The sequence below is a fragment of the Gymnogyps californianus genome, chromosome 2 (genome assembly GCF_018139145.2).
Source record: "Gymnogyps californianus isolate 813 chromosome 2, ASM1813914v2, whole genome shotgun sequence".
Lineage (NCBI taxonomy): Eukaryota > Metazoa > Chordata > Aves > Accipitriformes > Cathartidae > Gymnogyps > Gymnogyps californianus.
In genome coordinates this window covers 91,396,754-91,411,009 of record NC_059472.1, presented here as the reverse complement: position 1 = coordinate 91,411,009, position 14,256 = coordinate 91,396,754, and the positions used below count along the sequence as shown (strand labels likewise).

Here is a 14,256-nt window from a genome sequence, read left to right as displayed (position 1 = left end):
TGGCCCCTTCCTGGCTGGTGGGTGCCTCTGTTTTCTGTTGGCTCAGTCTTTGCTCACCTCAAGCAATCCTGAAACCAGTATGAGAAGGGAAAGGAGTAAACATGCTTGCTGCTGTTTCCTCACCTGCAGGTATGTCTTTGCTATGGAAGCTTCCCAAATGGGCATTTCTTAGATTAAACTTTCCACTTGGAGAAAATATTGAAGAGATGAGATTAAACTACAATGTTACAGTAAAGGGGGTCTGTTTCTGAGGGGAAGGCAAGCATTATTTCCAGCTCGCTCTTTCTTTAGGGGGAACAATATCTACCAAAGAAGAGGATGCTGTTGGTTGGATTGTGTTTGATCAAGAAAAGGAAAGGGTGGTCAGCCCTAAACTCTTCCAACTCAGAGGAATGTTTGATGTCTCCCATCACACCCGCTGAGCCAGCCGTCTCGGTGCCCTCTTCATTGACTTCCATGTACGCCTCATGGATGGCCTCAGATATCTTCAGGCTCTCTGCTGAAGAGATGCCAGACAGATTGGCCGAAGGGCTGAACAGGTCGGTCATACCCAGGGCCATTAAGACAGATGTGAGGTTATATTTTTCCTCAATCTTCATGCGCGGGAGGTACACTTTCACTCTCTTCTTTTCCATCACATTGGGACTGGTCCAGTCTGTAAGTTTTTCAAAGCTGATTTTGTTCTCAAGCTGCAAAGAGAGGCAGGGAATCAAATGCCTGGGATGCAAATATAACTTCTTCCTACTATTCATTTTAATCAAGGCTATGATAAAAAAACCAAAGCAGAATGGTTCCTGAAGTGCATCCTATCAACATCCTTCTTGTAGTTTATTATTTGCCTCTACAGTACTGCCTGTGTCACTGTCCTTTTATTCAGTTCGTTACACAGCTGACACATCCCCTTCTGTCCAACTAGTCTTATGTCTCATGAGACACAACCCAACAGTTTCACAGCCTAGCAAATTAGTCAGCTTGTGAAAGCGATTGCAAAAATAGGCCATGAAAATTTACCTACAGTTGACAGTACGTAAAAAATGCAAACTCTTCTACATCTTTAATAACTCTACTTTATAACATAATTCCAAAAAATTGCTGAAATAAGAATAATGGGTTATATAATGCAGGCTGCATCACTTTTTCTTGAGTATGGATAGGTAATTAGATAACAGCTTGATAAATTTATTTTAAATGATTGACATTGGAATTCTGATTTTTTGCTACTTCTTTAAGAAATCCTGCATGAAGATAATCCAGTCCACCTGGCTGAAGAAAATTAAGGTTTCGAGTTTTGTTTCTCCCTTGCATCTGTCCATTTTTATTTCCTCTTTGCTGCTAGCATCCTGCATTCACTCAGTTGTTTAGCTTCATTTTCTTCCAAGACCACGACAAAAGTTTCATTTAATTTTGCACAGTCAGTAGATTATATTTGTGTTCTTGCCTCACTGCATACCGGTCCTACTTTTTTCTTTTTTTTCTTTAAAGGACAAAACCAATTTTTTTACTAGTTTTCATGCGTCTGGCAAAAACTGACTCAACCTGACTTAAAGCAGTTTTGATGTTTTCTTTTACTTTCTACGCTGTTCTCATTTTCTGTCCTTGTATGTTCATGGATTCTTTGTGCTGTTGATGTTCATCCCATTAGACCCAAGTTGCTTCTGTTTTCTTTGTTTGATGTGTAATTGTCAAATATCTTCCATGCATTTCCTTTCCATCTCTATATTTAAGACTCTTTGAAATCTTAACTGATGAAGTGTTATTGATCAGTTAGTTTAGCTTGATTTGTTTCACCATTTCAAAATCAAGAATATTTTAAGAACATGCTTTATCTAACCTTGTTTTTCTTTCCATGATGACATAATCAGAGCAATTTTTGAAAGCAGTCCATTTATCATGTTTAATGATGATTTTATTTAAAAAAAAAATCATTAGTGATTCCTGCAAAGAATGCCTAATTCTCACCAGTTTTAGCAACATTTCCACAACATTTTATAAGGGGAGGTGGGTGAAATTACGTCTCAATGAAAAGAACCATATCTGCCCATACATACATCCTATTCTGCAGGGCTACAGCAGCACTATGCTCCTTTACCTTTGTTTTATTAGATGGAGTCCAGGGCTCTCCTAAGAGGCCAGTCTCTGCCTGAGCACCTGGTAGCACCTGGGGGCTTTTGTGCTCCCCTTCCTGCCCAGCACAGCCATGGTGTGGGCAACTGGGATGTAAATGGACAGCAAAAGGTCTGATGGCAGCCAAGTCCCACTGAAATGGTAACTCTTCTGCTTCCCCTGCCAGGGCCATACCTGCTCCAGGCCAGAGACGTCGTCAGGCAACAGCACCAACATGCTCAGCTCTCCGCTGGCATACGGAAGCTCCAGGATCTTCATTTTCTCTGCAGCCACCGCTGCCACTTTGAAGGTACTGTTCTGACACATCATTTGCACAGGTCTGCTTTCTTGCTGCAAAAACAGAAATGTGAGACGATGTGACCGGGGAGCAATTTTTTCTTTAGGCAGGCAAATGTACAAGCCCTTTGAAAGGGTCAGGACTCAATGTTCAAGCAAGTTGCCTTTGAAGAAGAGCTGTGTCTCCATTTTTCTCTCTTGCCTGCTGGTGTGCCCTGGTCAGACACAGCTCTTGCAAACCTGACAGCGAGGGGCCCAACTAAATCACCTGGCCAATGACCACAGCATGTTGTATGTGTAACACCCAGCCTGCTGGCTGTGTGAGCCAACAGCCTGGCTTCCTGGCCAGAAGCTGTGTCTGTGCCCTCCTACCTCTGTCACGCTGAAGGGCACTTCCCGAGTGTGTTCTTCTTTAAATGCCGTCTTCCATATCCCTTTGAAGTAAATGGCATTAACAAGGACCAGCATAGTATCGAGATCAACAGAGCCTGGTTCAAGGAAATCTTGGATCTGTCCTTTAAGAAAGAAGCAGGGCAGAGAGTGGTAAGTTTCATAGCAGTAGTCTTGCATTTTAGAGTTCAATCAACATGCTGCTGCTTGACTTGACTTCCCCTTCTTCAAAGGTCTGCATGTGGAATTCAGGTTCATGAAGATGATGTAATACACAACGACTGGCACCTGGCCAGACATTTCTGCAAGAAGACAGGTAGGTTCAAGAGTGCTATACATCCCCAGGAATATTTCTAACCAGTGCTTGGAAAAAGATTTATGTAGAAAAGAAGGAACAGGAGAGGGAAGCAGCGATATAGATTTTCTGTTTCTCACTGTGCTTCTTTCTCACGCTTCACTCTTGTTTTTCCTCCCACCTCAGCACAATAAATGTACACAAGCTCCTGAATCATTCCTTTCCCACCATCAGCCTAGTGCATGCATTACTTTCTCCCCTGGAAGCCTGTTTCTTACCCATCCAGGACATCCTTGTAAAATTATGCCAATATTCTAGAGAAGCTGCAACTAACCTTGCAAGAGTTAAGCTCTCCAGACACAAGAAGTGTGCATATAAAGTGTGCATACCCTGGCACCTCTGCCTTTGCCAGACATGTTTAAAACACAGTGTCACTGCCACACAGGTGCAATAGAATCATCCCTTTCCACAGGAAGTATCCACTAATGGGGGCGGGAGGAGGAAATTTCTCCTCTAATGTTTAGTCTTTCCAGAAGTTGTTCAAATACAGTTGCGAGAGGGAAGTCTATTTCAAAGTCTTGTCTGACCTTACCGTTTGTCTGATTTTCCACCCAGGAATTAATGAGCTGTCTGGCTTGATCTGATGCTGTTTTGAAGTTGACCATTTCCAGACCTGCTCTGTACAGTTTCTTCACACATTTTAAGTAGATCTGTAAAGACAGCAATTGTAGTCACCAAACTAGTAATTTTTTAAAAACAGTGTGAAGGTGAAATAAAATATGACTAAAAGGATTTTTGTAGTGATGCCATGGTTAGGCTGTTCTCATTGTTTAATTCCTGGAAGAACCTGCTAAAACTGGGCCAGAAAAATTATTCTGATCCATGACATTTTCAGATCTGACATTTTTATTACTTGACCAGTTAAGAGTATATATTAGAAAAGTTTAAATATTTTCTTGAAGAAAACCTGATCCAAAACCACTGTTTCAGGTTCATTTCAGAGTGTTTTATTATCATTATGTCCACTCCTTTTTTTTTTAAAGCATTTTTTCTTATTTTTAAGATAAGAATTTTCTTTGATTTAGAATATTTGTATCTTTTGTTTTGAAAATGTCAAATGAAAGATCTTGACACTTTCAAAAGTTGTTTTTGAGGTGAGGTTTTCAAGTGAAGAAATGTGCTGAAGTAAAATTATTTCCTGAAAAAAACCAAACAACCTATTAAAATGAAAAGACTTTGGGGGAGCAAACAGAGAGGGGGGAATTACATTACCAAATAGTTTTGTTTATTACTCCCTTCATTTTCAAATAGGGCCATCTTTTTGCCTGGAATTGCTTTCCATTCAGGCTATTGTCAGGGCTGTGGCAAAGGGAAAAGCCGTGGAAGTCCACACCAGTGGGGACCACTGGATTAACAGATCACCTACTCTGGCGAGTCCTCCTGAATTACACGTTTATACATGGTTTAGCAAGAAATCACTCTAATGTACAACTCACCGGTAGGACTGGACATGACTTTTCAGCATAGAGTCTGTTGGCAATGTGGAGTGAATAATTGGCTTTTGGTGCAGTGATATCAGAGAGAAGTTCTTTAAACAGTATGTGGATATTCACAGACTTGCCACACTGAGTTGTTGATAAGAAGATAAAAAGGTATAATGGTTAGCTTATTTTACTAGGAAGAGAATTATTCATAAGGTACAAATAACATGGGAAAACACACAGCATTTGGACATTTGCAAATGAACATGTACTACAGTCTAAAAGCTCCATGGGAGGGATGTTCAATATAAGCAACTAGTGACGTAGAATTAATTCATAGCGCATGATGACACTCATTCTGGGTGATAACAAGCAGAAAACCTCAGTGATGAATCTGAAACCGTATGGCTCAGGAGTGAGGTGACAAAAAGAAAAATTCAAGTGTCAATGATTGCAGTTGCGAGTTGTCATAGATACAGAGCCTCTAGTTCCCAGCTTCTGCTTGCATTTTCATGCAGCTTTCCGCTGAAGCTGCAGATGGGAGGAGAGAGCTAGATGACAAGGGAGTCAGGAGGTGTCTCATAATATAGTGAAAAAATGGATCAACTGTCTAATGCCCCAAGAATAGTATTCTAGGTGACAGAGGCTAAGAGCATGTAAGAAAAATGCACAATGATAAACAGTGGCTAGGACTTCATTTTATGAGAAGGACAATTGTGTTGAACTGCTCCTTTCTAAATGCTTAACCAGCCACTAAATGTTCTAGCTGATATTACCTTTATTTTTCTTTATTAAACAAAAAAAAAGTCTTCTTGTTCTTCGCAAGTCCCACCTTGTGCTTGTGGATCCCAAGTGGATGGGGACAGGCCAGGGAGCATGGCTTGTGTTATCTTTACAGAGGCAGCAGATTAACACGGAGGAAATCACACAGATGGTATTAAGGTGCTGGGACCCCTCATGCTGCTCCTGGGGTAGCAGTGGGAATCGGAGGCTGGAAAAGTCCCTGTAGCTTTTGGAAGAGTGTGGTTACTTTTCAGCCTTTGAGGCTTCTGGGCTCTTTTCTGCCAAAGCATCTTCCTGCCCCACTTTGGAGTCTCAGCTGCAAGTCTGACTGCTGTACCCTGGCTCCAGGTGCTGAGCCCCTTTCAAGTGCTGTCCCCCAGCAGCACTTGCAGGTGTGCAGATGCTCATCTACACAAGAAGGTAGCTTGGTGCCCAAAGCATCCTGTCCTGTCCTGACACTTGTTCCGGTGCAACATGTGCAGCCTGTCTTCTTTTTCTGTTTTTTTTTTTAACTTACATCTCTTAAATTAAGAGCATTAGCAAGTGTTTGGGAAGGTGTTATGCCTACTTGAAGCACAGTCAGAACAGTCTATTCTCAGGAGAAAAATGTGAAAGAGAAATAAATGTACCTTAGATTTCTGTACCTTGGTCTGAATAGTTCCTCCAAGTCCTGCAATTTTGTCAAAGTGAAGAACCTGCAATTGAAAGTAGCAATAGAAGAAATTAAGTACGTGAAGTCCACTGAGAGTCACTGATGTTTGTGTTGAAACTATAGGTTTGGACTAACCAGGTCTGATTAGCACAAAGAGGAACTGAGAAGTTTCATGTGAGCTTTAAATCAGTTTTTTTACTGCATGTGCCACACTGAAAATTTGTGACTATGATCCTCAGCTTAGATCTCTTCCTTTCCAGTTAATAGTATTCAGTCTATAAACCAGCTACAACCTTACCGTATTGTATTTATAACTGTGACTCTTGTTTTCTGAATGTTTCATCTTTTGTATATTACAAGGTGTCCTTTCCACCTGGAAGGAATCCAGTCTCTGAGATAATATAAGCTGAAGCAAGAGGCCTACCTTAACCATTCTTCAAGACTGCTCTTTCTTAATGGAAACCAAAGGCCGTTCTTGCCCTTCATGGGGAAAAGCAATGCCAAGTGAAAACTCAGCTCCAGATCCAAACCTCACGGTTTGGAATGCCATTCTTTTTCTAGGCAGGTTTGAATCCAGTGCCAAATGTGACTATGTGACTTTCTCCCCTCAAATGGAGAAAGTCCCAAAGATGTAAATGGATAATCTGTTGCTGTGTTGAATGGGATCAAAAGGAGTTTGTATCCATTTATGTAACTTACCTTCTCCATCTGATACTCAGTGTTACCTCTTGCTCCCAGATAAACCATGGCCAAGGCTGCAATGATGCTCAGGGGGGAGTAGAAGATGTTGTCATTGGCATGGTGGACTTTCAGCTCTTTGAATACATCAAAAGAAAATTCTGCATTTGCTGCACTGATGGAGCCCATTGTGAAATCAGTGTTGTCTGAAGCAAACAGAAATATGACTGTATAGTGGTGATATGTAGCGCTTGTTATAAAAAGTACTGTCAATAGCCCAGAAGCTGCTAGTTCATTGCTGGTTTTGTGATGCTGAACCAATGAATGATGTGAAGCCTACAAATTGTGTGATCATTGGAAATATTGTAACTCCTGACCCATTTATCTCTGAATGCATGTTTGTTTTCTTTCAGCAAGATACTAGCTCATCGTCAAGATAGTATCTTGTACTTGCCTTTTAGGAAATAGATAGTTTCATCCATGCTTCAATATGATAAATATAACACTGAATGGATGAGTTTCCATATGGCCATCCAGAGGACTCTGAATGATGTTTGAGACAATGCAAACTTCATATTTCATTTCTTCTGTGGCTGCTCTGGACCATGCTCTTGATCTTTAAATCAAATGTAGTCAACTCACTATACTCTTAGTGTACTTCTTACTGTTGCTTAGTACAACCAGCCACAAATTTGGAGGTTGCTTTTCTGTAGTTTATAGGAATAACAGGAGTAAGTTGCTCTGTAAACCCAGCCAGTTACTTGGATGCTGAACTATAGATTTAGGGAGGTTCTTTCCTGTAGTCCCATTTTGGACATTTACTCTCTGCTGATGCTTTTTTGTTGAGAAAAAGCACAAGCATATATATTATAAACTCAGGTTTGGCAGTACAGCTTGAAACAGCGTAGAGCTGCATTCATTCAGTCAGGTGCGAGTCCTGTACATGCAAATGAATGTGACATGTTAAGGATATTCATTGAAACCCACAGTCATTCTCTCTTTTGACTCTGAGACCAAGAAAGTTGCATACTGTTCTTGCATCTCTAAAACAGTTAAAGTTGGAGGAATAGCAGCATATTCATAGTCTGGAGCAGATGTGGTTGATTATGTGACCTGAGAGGCATCTCGTGTTAATGACTGTGAAACGACAGACTCTGTGACTCGTCATACTGTACCTCACCTGTGTTCTCCAGAGAGTGAGACTGAGAAAAGAGAAATGCCTTTATTCCCAAAGTAATTATTAAAATTATAAAACAACGGGTTTAATGGGACACCAGATTTTCAACGAACAAGAGGTATTTCTACTCAAAGCTATGGTGTACAAACACTCATATTTTGCACACCTAAAAGTATTTGACAGTCAAACAGTATAGGATATATTGATAAGGCAAGGTAAAATTACTGTATATGCTGTCTTTTTACATATCTGTCTTATACTTACCTTAAAGTTCTTAAACATAATATCACTTTTTTCCCCATATTAAAGAATACAAATTAGAAATTATATTTTACTTGGAGAAATACTTACCCCACAAACTTCAGAGGCACGTAATAATCCAGCTTGCCAGCTGAACCTAAACAGATTCTCTGAGTTCTTGGTGATATATATCGTACCATTTGAGACACTCCCACTGTTAGCCTTCAAGGAGTCATCTTTTGAGTCACTACCTTTCGTCACGACCTTTTGATTCATTGCACTTTGAAACGTTGAGTAGACCAATGTTAGACTGGTACTTTATCTGCAGCAAGTCAACCTTTATTTACTGAAGTAAAACCTAATTTAAAAAATGAATTATTTAAGCTTTTTCTGTAACTTATAAGGCTGTACCAAAGCAATTGGAGTTCAAGTCTAAAACTATGTTTCATGCAGTTCTTTTGAATTTACACATTAATGTGATTGGGCCGTATTAGGTAACTAGAGCCAAATGAAAAACAAATGCAAAAATCTGAGGAAAAACAGTGTTACAAATACATCCAGCGGAACATAATGCATTTTTAATAAACCTAGCTGTAACATCAGATCAGGTGATTCTCACAGTCAAGTGAAGCAAAAGATCCCAAAATATTACAGGAAAATAAGACCTAGTCATAGTGCAGTGATCTGGGAGTGAGCAAACAGTTCCCACCACAGTCCATCGTTAGGGAGCATCGACGGATGTAGCTGAGGAAAGAGTCTTCTGTTACCAGAGAGTGCAAAAAAGTGCATCAGTCCCTGAAAACGTAGCTGTTTCTCTTCTTCTCACCTATGAGGCACTGTGAGTACAGAAAGCACTGTAACACAGTACTCCCACCAAGCGTGAAGGGACAAGTGGATACTGGGCTAATTGCTGACGGTCTGATATATATGCAACAACTCACTACAGCGTCTGTGCAGTGGAACAGAAGGAAGTTCCTCATGGACAGTGACCATCTGATGTTGCCAAAATAATACAATTCCAAGCACAGCCAGATGCGGGATGGTCATTCTATGCAGAGGGTTTTGAAATGGATTTTTTTCATGTGAGAACTAACCCAAAACTTACTGTTTATTTTTCAAGACCAAAATAGTACTGAAAAGTGTTTTGGTCTGCCAAAATGCAGAAGTGTGTTCCTGGAGTCCAAGGACTGCTGTGGTTTATAGCTTGTACTTGTTAAAAGCACAGCCACATCTATTTCTGTACCTAGGAGAGACCAAAGTTTTTTACCTGAGGTCAAACTATAGGGTCTACAGCATACATGTGTAGGAGAGGAGAAGGGCTCTGAGGAGAAAGCATGTTTTGCTAAAATTTCCTTTTGATGAAAACATTCAGAGCAGCAGTGTTGAGGTGAATTAGAGGTCTGAGGGTGGGCATGGCAGAGGAAGAGATTTGAGGAAGTCAGGCATTACGTATTTGCTGGGCTGTAAGTCAGACCTCAGAGTATTCAGATATTCAGAAACTGATTTTAACCAGTCAGTAGGATTTAAAGGATGACTGAGGGTCAGCTTTTAATTTTCATTCTCTGCAGGTCATGGCAACAAGGGCCATGGTACCTGCACAGGCCATTCTCATAGATCTTCACTACCTACCTTTTTACTATGGCAGGTGAATAAACTACACAATCTGTCTGCAGGAACATTCATGGTCTGCTAGACAATCATAATGCACAATATCAAATATAATTCAGTTGTAAAAAGCGATTACTCTTCATTGAATAATAGACTTGATGAGCAGTAAAGAAACAAATCTGGCATCTGTAAAGGCCATAGGGGTGGATAATAGAAATCCCAAATTTGTACACATTAAGTCACAGACCATACAGCAGTAGGTGCACCCTCTGTGAAAGGCAAAGGGAGCTACTTTACCCTTAACAGTGTGTTTTGTTTTGCTGAAATGCAGGCATGTACGTGCAGAGCCTGATAATTAGGGTGGCTTTCAGTTTCCCAAATCAGAATGAGCTTTTCGTCTGAGGATGTTACAGCAGTGATGAGGATGGGAAAATCTAAAGACAGCAAGCAGCTTTCCTCTCACCTTGTTCAATGTTCCTTATTCTGTGAGCTGGGCTGCTGTAGCTTTTACTTTATCCTATCAAACTGTTACTGCCCGAGGGCACAGGTTTTGTGTGGAAAGAGCTGTAGTGTGTCTTCTCTTATTCCCCCATTTTCACATATTCACATTAGAGTTCCAGCTACTTGTCAGCAGTTGCTCAAACATGCCTTTGGGGCTTCCGTGAAGAGCTTTCCTGGGCACCCACACTCCTTTGTATGCTCTGGTTCAATGTGTTTGTCCTGTGTGGACATCTGTGGAGCACGCACCTGAAGGACACAACTGGCCCTGCACAGATGGCCAGCTCTTTGCCTAACGTCCAAGATTTTCTCAACAAACATTTTGTTGCACCAACTCCTCTAGAAGAGGGCATGTAGGTGTTTCTGGTATGTTCTCCCAGCCAATATATTTGCTTTCTTTGTACACTCTACATTTCATACCTCTGCAGCAGCTTGATCACCACAGCAGTTCTCCACACAGGTAAGCTGGTTGAACGTCTGATAACTGTTCAGTTTCTGAATTATGCTAGCTACCTTAATGTGAAAAACTATTTTGTCAAGGCAGGCAAGATAGTTTAAAACACCCAAAGTAAATGAGCTCATGGAAGAGAGGAAGCTTGGTTCTGCCAGTAGTCATGGATGGGGCAGTACAGCTTCTCCAGAGAGTAGTCTGTCACTACACACCCTTCGGTTTGTTTTGTATTTTTTTCTACACTGAATGTTAGTGCAAAAGTGGTTGCAAAAGCAGCCTGTGAGTAGCTGAAAATTTTGATCAGAATAGGCTACTATATGCAGTCATCAGCAGACAAGTACTCTTTTGTAACTGCCTAGTTAGGGCATTGAGCCTGGGGAAATCAGATGCTTCTCCTGAAATTCAAAAGCTAAGAGTGTAGTACTGTAAAGCAAGACAAACCAGTTAAAATCTGTTCCATATCTATGTTTGTCCCAAGAAAGAGGTCAGCAAGGGCTCTGCTGCCCTTTGTGTCTAAATCAGTTCATGGCGTTTGCCCTTCTTCCCCAACATTGGCATAATCGAGGAGATATTAAGCAGCAGAAAAAGCAGCTCTTTCCAGCATTTCTCTGTTCAGATTTTCACATTTCATTTCTTATGGTTGCTTAGCAACTACTGTGCAGAATTTGGGGGTAATGTTTTCTTATACTTTGGATGGCCTGTCCACCTGCATCACGCTTAGCAGAGGCATTGGCATCTCTCAATGACCTTAAATGAACTGAGATGCGGCCAAAGAAGTCCCACTTACAGGATTTCAGATGCTTTTTATTCAGTCATGGTATTTGCTGTGTGGTGTACACACAGTCCAAGGCAGACTGTCATTGCTATTGGTGCTAGCGCTTTTAAGACAACCAGCACCTTGTATTAAACCTCTCAGAGAGTCAGTGTGTCAGGCCCAGGGTGAAGTTAATGCCTAATGTGTCCTTTCCCCTTCAGAGCTAATAGTAGCTGGTATGTCAATGTGTATTGTGTTTGCACAGCAACCCAAGGTAAAAGGAGGCCAAGCACATCCACCAGTCCTCTATGCCCCTTGATTGCTGGTTGGCTCCAGCAATAACTCAATTTGTTATAATAAAGCAGCAGTAAAATGGTGACTTTTTTCCTGCTGCACATGCTTGCCAAAAGAAAGGAAGAGGCTTGCCCAATTGCCACTCCTCAGGTAGCTGGATCTCACTCACTGCAACAGTGTCATGCTTGTGGTGCTCTCTGGCAAGCGGTGCTGCTCTTTGCCTGGTGCACACAGCTGCTGAGTAGCTCATCTGTGCAGCCTCTGAAGGGACCTAAGTTTATCAAGGCTTTCTTCTTTTTCTTTATAGCATTAGCTCCAATAAATGGCATTTGAAGCGATACCTTACAGAGTCTGAGTGCCTTTCTTACTGGGATCATAAGGAACCAGGACTTCCTGGCATAAAACCTTCTACGAGTTATAGTTTGAAGGAAATAAGCACTAGTCTTCATATGGGGAAAAAAGTATTACTCAAAACTGCTCTCTGTGGCTTTTTCAGTGACAACCCAAAAATCTTCCTCTGCTCTTCTTGTTCATCCATTGAAAATCTTTTGAAGATACAATAACAATTATGTTATACATAGGTACTAAGACACAGTTTAAAGGAAAGCAAAATATCAGAGAAAACTGAGGAGGACTGCAACCATCAGAGAGATTAGAGTCCAGTGGAAAGGTGAATATGTAAATTGAGAGTTACTCAGTAATCAGACCGTGGAAAGACACAGATCTGTCTAGTGTGGGACAAATGGGCATTATCTTTCCATGGATGCTCATGCAAATAGTATTTGACTTCTTTTGCTTTGCTTTTTGGCAGTGTACATATTTGTAGGCTGTGAGGTCTGCTGGTGTGGTTCAACAGGCTGTGCAGTAACACTTGGCATCAAGCCTGTCCCTGGGGAAGAGGCAGTGGCATCCCCTTCAGGATTGTGTCTGCTCCAGGCACCATTCAGAGTCTCCGGCTTTTCTCTGCTCTGCAAGCTCTGTTGTTTGGCATTGCACATTTACAAGCTACAGTTCCCCACAGGAGAAGCACTTGCTGCCAGAGTAGAGGGTTTGCCTTCTATTTTTAAGTAAACATCTCTGATTTTGCAGGAGCACTGCACTCTACACTAGGAGCTGCTACCACTACACTAGCAGCAGGAGGCTAGTTTCCAGCTCCTGGTTGTTTTCACCACATTTTTTAGATGTTTTATAAATTAAGATGGCAATTAGAAAAAAGATTATGTGAAGAGAAAATAGATTTTTTTTTTATTTATACTGTATTTTGTTCCTGGTTTTTGAAATTATCTAGATATCCCTGGAACAAGTTTAAAAAAAACACAATACAAAAATTGTAAGTGACTACTTCTGCTGGAGTAAGCTAAGTGACAATCCCTGTTTCAGCTACACCTTCTCCTTTGCTCACACACAGAAGTCCTTTTCCTGTTGTGAGACTCGTGCTCTTCGGGATAATATTTTACAGCACTTGCCTTTATCACATATGCCATTAATTGTTTTTCTTTTACATTTTATCTCAAAATATATAGGTCTGATTATGCAATCTAATACATTCTAACACTGTTCATTTCACTCTTTTTTTTTTAATGTAAGTAATTTATATTTGAGACAAACCAGATATACACAAAATACTGATGGCAGTTGTTGAAAAACATACATGGCTATTTTTTGCATACCCTATTCATCAGAAGAGCCCACAGCCTGTGTTTGGTGTTCTGTTCTCCTACCAGCTAATTGACATGAAAACTGTGCCTCTACTGGTAATTTTACTATTTCAGGCTGTATTTCATACTGAAATTGCAGCCATGTGAGACAGCTCCACAGACTATCATGAGTCTGCTTTATTTAGCAATTGAATTTGTGTTGAGTACTGCAATTTACTGTAATTTTTCCCGCATATCTCAGCATTTGGAAGAGCCCTTTGAATCCGCAGTTCTGAAATGGCACTAGTATGCTCCTAGCATTTACCTTCTTCCCATCAGCGAGCAACAGGAAAAGGAGAGTGAGTCATCAAAGAGGTGGAATATTTTTCCTTTAAAAGCAAGTATTTTTCATGTAGCTGTGGATTTTGGACATTCCCTGCTGCCAAACTGGGCAGGCTGCTCTCTTCTCTGTAACCCCTCACTATGCCTTCCCACCACCCACTCCGCAACATCCAGGAGGTTGCTTAGGGAACTAGGTCATCAGCAAGCAAATTAACTTTACTAAAAATTTTCCTCTTGATTTATGTGCCAGAGAACTGCTCGTCACCAAGTCAGGCAAGTAATAGTGGTGGCGTAAGGGAGGGAGCAGAAATACATGGAAGGAAGGAGACAAGGGGAGCAGTGTCCTCCTTCTCAATGGCATTAGACTGGCTCAGACATGTCCTAAAACTGCACTCTCAATTCCCTGGTAAAATCAAATGCAAGAGAGGAGCAGTAGGTGAGGTTCAGGTTTTACCTATCCTAATGTTGAGTTGTCCAGTGCCTAAACTTAGCATGATGAGTATTTAAAAATGGGAGGTAGACTTCAGTGTCATTTACATTTTTTGAAGGATTACCATTATTTTTACTTGCTTTATT

At 40.9% G+C, this 14,256-nt stretch overlaps 1 protein-coding gene across 1 annotated transcript; it reads right to left on the bottom strand.

The window, feature by feature from the left end:
• Nucleotides 1-287: 287 nt before the first annotated feature.
• On the bottom strand, nucleotides 288-6,868 carry LOC127030002 (ovalbumin-related protein X-like). The gene is made up of 7 exons (XM_050915901.1): nucleotides 6,701-6,868; nucleotides 5,994-6,044; nucleotides 4,582-4,710; nucleotides 3,678-3,795; nucleotides 2,773-2,915; nucleotides 2,299-2,454; nucleotides 288-689 (listed from the first exon to the last, which is right to left on the bottom strand). Exons 1-7 carry the CDS (start codon nucleotides 6,866-6,868, stop codon nucleotides 288-290), a joined length of 1,167 nt encoding a protein of 388 aa, XP_050771858.1.
• Nucleotides 6,869-14,256: the final 7,388 nt, after the last annotated feature.

Bases quoted from the DNA above. Each gene is read 5' to 3' on its own strand.
- LOC127030002 (XM_050915901.1), bottom strand. From the start codon at position 6,868: ATGGGCTCCATCAGTGCAGCAAATGCAGAATTTTCTTTTGATGTATTC. The intron at 6,045-6,700 runs GTAAGTTACATA...TTTCAATTGCAG, and splicing joins CTGAGTATCAGATGGAGAAG to GTTCTTCACTTTGACAAAAT. The intron at 2,916-3,677 runs GTAAGGTCAGAC...TCTTTCTTAAAG, and splicing joins GGTGGAAAATCAGACAAACG to GACAGATCCAAGATTTCCTT.